The 7,500-nt window shown below is 34.8% G+C and overlaps 1 protein-coding gene across 1 annotated transcript in view; it reads right to left on the bottom strand.

The window, feature by feature from the left end:
• Nucleotides 1–171: 171 nt before the first annotated feature.
• LOC113818524 (lipid droplet-regulating VLDL assembly factor AUP1) overlaps nucleotides 172–7,500 on the bottom strand; it is a 14,522-nt gene continuing 7,193 nt past the window's right edge. The window contains exons 5-8 of the mRNA XM_070130272.1: nucleotides 7,453–7,500; nucleotides 6,915–7,035; nucleotides 5,738–5,876; nucleotides 172–5,457 (exon numbers count right to left, since the gene is read on the bottom strand). The exon at nucleotides 7,453–7,500 is cut by the window's right edge and continues 114 nt beyond it. Of these exons, the coding sequence (XP_069986373.1) occupies nucleotides 5,081–5,457; nucleotides 5,738–5,876; nucleotides 6,915–7,035; nucleotides 7,453–7,500 (685 nt within the window). The 3' untranslated portion in view covers nucleotides 172–5,080. The remainder of the gene's footprint in view (nucleotides 5,458–5,737; nucleotides 5,877–6,914; nucleotides 7,036–7,452) is intronic.

The following is a 7,500-nucleotide window of genomic DNA, read 5'->3' as shown; positions in this document are numbered from 1 at the left end:
TTTATTAGAACCTACCACATTACCCACACTGAGGAAACTAACTTGTGTATTGGCTTGTTGAATCAGTTTTGCATGATAAAGCTCAGAATTGAATTGTAAACAAGCAACTTTCATATATGAATATCAGAAAGAAGGCTAAGTATTGACAAAGGTGATTAATAAAACCAGTCATTTTAACAAAATTTTATTAATTCATACAAGTCAGGATTATGCATTTCGAAGACCAACTCCCAAAGATTTTCCAAAAAATATTCCCACTTGATGAAACCACAAAATTTTAGCTTTCACGTCTGGCAGCAATTTTAATTTTCATCAATATTAATAGAGAAAGAACCTTGTTGAGTAGCATGCAAGGCTCCAAAATAATGGGTTTCTTAGACCAATGGTCATGTTCTTTCTTTTAAATACTTTTAGAATTACATTATTACATTCTGCAGGAGGAAAAGAGCACACATGAAGAGAGGAATATGATAATTCTTTATTTTACGGATATTTAAGATACCAATAATAAGTCTTTGTGGTTCTTACCTTAAAAAGAGTAATTATAGTAAAAAATACGAAAGAGAAAGAGAACTTCAACCAAAGTAGATAAAAAAAAAAGTTATTAGTTTGGAAAAATTTTCCCTCACTTATGAAAAGTCTTAAAATCTAAAGTTACGACGTCATCTGTTAATTGTAAAACCTTTTGGCCACAAAAATTATGAAAGTAAAATCTAAGAAAAAAAGACAAAATTATATTCATATGTGCATAAAATTTGCAACAAACTTTAAACTAACAAATTATCAAATTTTAAATATTTTTTGTTCAAAGAAAAAATAATCTTTTAGAGTATATAAATTTTTGTCACCTATATACTAGCCCTGGAAAAATATTGCATTACTTTTGATTAAACATGTTAAAAACGGATAATAATGATAAAAAAAAATTGCAAATATGACTAAAATTTGTTTTTAGATATTTTTCTTCCTCTCTCTTTTAATTTGATGTTACACTGGAATTTTCCAACATTATGACTGAGGGATTCATACTTACAAATATATACATAAGTACTCTACATAATCACATACATGTATGCAAATAAAAGTGGTCATTCAGATACACATATTATATATATTATAAAAGACAAACACCAATTTTCAGAGAAAAATCATAATTAGATTTTCCTAGTTGTTTTCTTGACACAGGATTTGTTAGAATAATCTGGATTATTCCGGTAAAAAAATCAGCAGCTTGCAAAATAATGTTTTAGTTTTGGAAAGATTTTAATTAATTAATTTCTTCAAAATCAAATCTCTTACTAGCCTTTGGTAATATCAGGATCATAATTTTTCCTATATAGAAAAAAATACCGACGTCATAGGTTAATGTAACAAATTTAGCCTCATATGTCATGGTAATACAAATAAGATATTACATCTGATGGCTTCATTTGCTTTGTCTTTATATGTGTACTTCATCAACCGAACATATTTAAAACAAGTCATAACTGATAGTATCTTTCTGTGCATAAAGCAAAGTAAAGTAAACCTTTTACTGGATAAGGAATGGTGAACTCAATTACTGAAATGACGCTGATGTGTTTCTTGAGAGAAAAAAAGTGAAAATTTGTGTTACAATGGGAGAATTCATGGTATTCATACTCTGTCCTTATGCTGAAGTATCTGTGAAAGGTAAACATTATCAACTTATTCTCGTAAGTCTGTCATGCACTCAGAATATATTCATGATGCACACTAAACTTCCTAAACAGATGAAATACTTCAGAAAATAGGAATAAAGTGAAAAATAACAAATTTCATCCCAATTTACACATTCGCACTGTTTTCAAATAATACTTTTATACCTATAAGAAACATGCAAAGCAAAGCAGAAAAAAGGTATAAAAAAAGCCAACAATAATTTGGATTACAAAATGTTATTGTCAAAGAAGTATAAAGTCAAGTAATGCCACAATTTTCAAAAATCTCTAAAGGCAATTATTTTTCTCTTTGTCATAAGACAGACGTTGACTTGTTTGATATGTATTGTGTTTATTTTCTGAATGAATGGACTGATCACAAAACCAAAAAAATTACAATAAAGCAATGTATTTGTATATTTTGCTTCTTTCATGCCTCTAACTCCTCAAATACCATAAATTACCTACTTCCCTATTTGTACTTTAACATGGAGGCATCTGTGTATAATTATAAAATTTTAGCGCACACTCAACAGATGTTAATGATAATACATACATACATGTGTCTACCTAGGTTCAAACTCTTAAAACGGACATAACATTCATTTCCATTTATCTCTTTCTATTTTTCCTAAGATTGTTCTTTTTATCTCAGAGCATTCTCTTGCTTGCTTCTTGATGCTGACAAAGCTCTTTTATATACATATACATAATATGACATATAGATACACCACTAAGTTTTGGGCAAATTTAGTTCCAGGACTGCCAGACAGAGGTCATATGTAAACCCAATCACAATGATTAAAATTTTGAAAGAAGCAGGATTAGACCACGGCTGGATTCCTAAAGCATCATCCCGGCCATAGGACCCACGCTTTTATTTATTCTATCTATTCACTGAAAAGTCTTAGCCAAGTCAACACCTAAACAGCGTATTAAAAATATAATATGGTGAGGCTTGGGGGTGAACCTCCCAGGTAAGGAAAGGTCATACAGCATTATAATAAAATAGTGGCAAAAATGGGTAAAAATGAGTTACTGATTAGTATAAAATATGTTAGATGTCAAAGGTTGTAGAGCGCTACCGGCAGTATGGTAGCGAAGAGGGTAAAGAAGTAAGAGCAAAAGGTGTACAAGGGTCATTCAGAACTGACACAAAGCCAGCCTTTCATCCTTCCAGCACAGCTCTCACACTTTAGGACGTGGAGAGAAGAGGATGAAAAAGAGAAGAAAAAGGAAAGGGGAAGAAAAAAGCATACAAAATTAGTTGAGGCAAGGGCTGAGGTCCAAGGTAAGGGCAATCTCCAACTTTGCGCCTCAGTTTTTGTCAACTAAGCCCTCCACAACAAAGAGCAAGGGATTGCGGGGAACACATATGATAGTATTGAGAGGTCACCTAGCACCCGTACAATTTTCTCCATAATGTGACAGGAGCCAATGTCTCGACACAGGATAATAAAGACTCTGACTCACTAATTAAGTATATAACCTGAGAAATGCAAAATTATATCGAGCCCACATCATGGTTTAAAACATGTGTCGAGAAATGTTCCAGTAGATTATTTTGTTTTTTGAGATGATATACACATGCATTGGAGTTTAGTTAAAACTACTCTAAATTCTCTCTTGTAGTCACCACATACTATTGAAAATGATTTCTGCAGCAACAATTGGGTTTAAATGATGGAGATGCACCAGCATGAAGTCTCTGTGCCACACTCAATGCTGTCCATGCCTGTACAATGAATTAATGGGATAGTCACAAAATATACCTATAATTCTGTCTGGCTTAATGGTAAATGCTTAAATAACAAAATAAATGTGCTAGACATCTAAGGTCTTATAGCACTATAGGAAAGCTCTGTCTGGCTTAGAAGTGCTGGTCTATCAGTTACCCAAAATTTGGTGGTGTTCTTTTATAAGTAATGCTCCAGCAAAGATATTTTTTGGTGTCCTTCATTCACTTGCACATCTTTGAAATCTAATTCTTTCAATGCTTCATTAGGGTTATGTATTTCCTTTCCTTCTGCTCAATCATCTTTAACCTTCTCAAGATTCCTGAAGATTCTTATTTCACGTATTTTGAATCCCTTGGAAAAAAAACTTCAAGCTAAATAACAGTCTTTTATCATCTTTATTAAATTCTGTTTATCAACTCTTTGTACTTAACGCCGTCTCCACCAAAGATTTCCAGCTCTTCCCGTCACAGATTCCCATAAAAAAGAGAAAGAAATATAATAAAGGTCACATAAAACACACATCTATATACTTGTGATATTTTTGTTGTCTCTTTTTCAAAATATATCGAGGCAAGACCAACACAACAGCAGCCTGTCACTTCCCTCTCATTAACAATACCTTTCACACACTTTCCGATACATTTCTTTTTCTTCAATTCGTAATCAGACCTTCCGCTTCCAGACCTTCCATGAGTGGATAATCTTGTATATAATCACACAAAAGTAAATAAAAATAAAGAATAAAGGTGAAAAATCTGTTATATACACTAAAATCTTACATACAAGTATTAATAATTTTCCCAGGTCAAGTATCTAGCTCATACATCATACAATCTAAAATTCTCACTGTTCAAAACACTTATAATAATTATAAATGTCTATTTGACACACAGAAATAATTTGATTACTGGGATAATGATAATAAATAACAATAATAATGATGAGAGTAATAATACCAATAATAATGACAATCAGAATAATAACGATGGTAATAATAAGAACATCAATAATAATAATGGTATCTTCTGCTTTCATGAAAGACTGTTGGGAAACTACAAAAACAATAAAAGAAGAAAAATGAGGAATGTCTAGCCCAAATTACGACAATAACTCCTGCAGTTTTTGGTAATAATAAATATCAACTGAGATTAGTTTTTCTTTTTACAGAAATAAAAGGATTTGTTTTCTCTTTGTCTAATGTAATAATATAATCCAATAACTGGAAAAGGAGTAAAGTACAAGAGAATACAAGGTTTGATAACAATTTTAAATAACTTATAGAACAGTTAGTCATGAATCACACATTACTGCTAACTTCTAAATAACAAATTCAGTGACCTTGCTGAATTCTTAATATACTAACAAGAAAGGAAGAAAAAGTGATAGAAAGAGAGACTTGTGAATGTACCACTCAAAAAAAAAAAGAAAGAAAGAAAGAAAAAAAAATTATACACAAACCGACCCTTATTAAGGTAAGAATCACAGAGTACATTAGCAGAACTATCACTCAACTCTATGTTCCAACATGACCAAAGTTCCGAGCAAACTTCCTGACTCCCTTAAGAAATGGCTGATACAGCTTAACTCCACTCATCAACAAAAAAAGGAGGGCGGGGCATTGGGGTGAAAAAGAAGAGCGAGAAAAAATTAACATATAATCTGTCAGCAATCATTTCTGGGCAACTGTAAGCCGTGCTTTTCAATATACTTTCTCCTCGCATTCTCTATGAGCTGTGCTTTTCTCGTCTGGAAAGATGTCATTCTCTCTGTCGCTGACTTTCCAAACGATTTTGCTGCTGTATTCAGGGAAACATTAGCCTCCGATGAACCTGCAAGAGAGGTGGCCGTCTCCAGTGTCGACTTAGAAGCACTATTTGTAGGCGATGAAGTATGGGGGTGAGTGGTGGTGCCTGTGGCTTGTGGGGGGGTAGGGCTGGAGACCACAGGGCTCGGGGTGGCTGGGCGAGGCTCGGGAATGGGCTCTGGCACATTACCCTCAAGGAAGTTGGTGATCGTCTGGTCAACGTTCTGCGTCCGCACTGAAGGAGACAGAGACAAGAGTTGTGTGGTGTTTTTATTTGAAAAGTCACCTATAAATTTATGAAACATTTATGTACTTCTACACCCATTTGAATAGAAAAAACAAACAAACTACATCACTCCTGACAATACTTTCCCTCTTCATGCCTATTTCATCCCCCCTGAACTAACATCAAACCATGTTAAAAATCTCTAGCCATACAACCACAATTACAATACAACTCAGTAACTAAAAAATGAAAAAACTTCCCCTGAAGAACCAACGACAAAATGACCCACCTAGATCACGCTTAATCTGATCCAGGGAAATGTGGGGCAGCACCTCTTGCACCTGTTGGGCCATGATGTGCACCTCGGGACTGAGCATGGGGTTGGCCGCCGCTGCAGCTTCCCTGGCCAGCCTCTTCATGAATTCAACCTGGAAAGATGTCGATAGAGGATATATACATATTTTGAAAGATTAAATCAAATCCGTACAATTCCCTCCATTTGCATGTTCACCGGTAATCATTGACAATTTATAGCTTGCAAGTTTTGTATCTTGTATTGGGAACTCAAGGCACTTAGTGGAACTCGCATGTGTTTCAGAGCACTCATACTTTTTCAAAATTATTGGATTTATGTATTCACTATTTTTCCCTCATAGCTAAAGATTTTTCTTTTTCTATTGTAAGCTTTATCAACCGTTACGATTTGGATGACTGATCTTGAAAATTTGGAAAATGTGGCCATGCTCAAGATCCTTTTCCTGCCATGACCAGCAGCAAAGATTGTATTACAGAAAACTGATTTTTTTTTTTTTCAAATGACAAATAACAAAATTTTACTTAATGTTATCATTATCATACTGAGTTATAGACTACGTAGGGAGATGATATGGAGTCTGTACAAGGAAAATAGTCTATTACTATCTGGATAAAGTAAATCAAATGACAAATATACATTGAAAAATGGCAAAAAAAAAAAAAAACAACACCTACAAACACATGCTGAAAAAGACAAAAAACGCAAAGGGGAGGCATGGAGCCTTGTCACCGCACACATATGTTCGTTTGGGCATGGCCTACAAGCAACACACCTGGCAGTGTGTCCTCTCATGTAAGCCTAATGCCTGTATTTTGGGCCACATGATGGCAGTGAAACATCTGGATCCAATGGATTAACACAAGTAACTGTTCCTAAACTTTGAAAATCATATCAAACTTTACATTTATTCATAGAGCATCTATATACGAAGCAAAGTAAACAAAGAACCACTATCCTTTGTATAGTTATCAACACTGATAGGGCCTGAATTTTCTGTGTAGCACTCATTCCAGCGACTATTGCCAACCATCTAGCCTTTCTGGCAGCGCATTTGCTGTGCACAGCTGGCCTATCCAATTGCTTCTATGTATTTTCTTTTTTTTGTTATTTAAGTGCAAAATACAAAGGTTACAAACTCAAAGTGTCCCACCTTGTCTGCAACTGTATGATTGGTTGTCTTCACAGACAAGGAAGCTGCTGATGCAACTTGCACACGGGCAGCAAATTCCTCTGCTGACTCGCTTTCTCCTCTTCTCATGTTTCCTATATATCTGTTGAACAACCAAACACATAAGACAACTCTCCTTTTCCCACAAATCAAGATGTTTCCCGCAAAAGAAAATAAAAAAAGATTTTTCCCAATGGGAGACTCTCCATCCACTCATAAAATTTGCAACTTTTCCCTCATACCTCAAATCTTCATTCTGCACCTTGCCTCCACTTTTTCCCCACACCCATAATGAAGAGAGGGACCCCTTTCCTTGATCACACTATTTGGAGGTTCACATCATGCCAGAACATATACACAAACATGTCAGCAACTTCTATCCACTCCCTTACAAACTAAACCAAAAATATCTTTTCCATTTCTATCACACTTCCACCCCACATGAACCTCACCCATTTCTCCAGCCACTCATAATATCCCTCCAGCACATCCAGACTCAGGAGGAATCTTCCTTCCTTACTTGATGGTGAACACAGTCACGGGTGAGAAGAACATGAAGCACAGGTCG

Source organism: Penaeus vannamei, chromosome 15, assembly GCF_042767895.1.
Source record: "Penaeus vannamei isolate JL-2024 chromosome 15, ASM4276789v1, whole genome shotgun sequence".
Lineage (NCBI taxonomy): Eukaryota > Metazoa > Arthropoda > Malacostraca > Decapoda > Penaeidae > Penaeus > Penaeus vannamei.
This window is presented reverse-complemented; position numbering and strand designations above follow the sequence as displayed.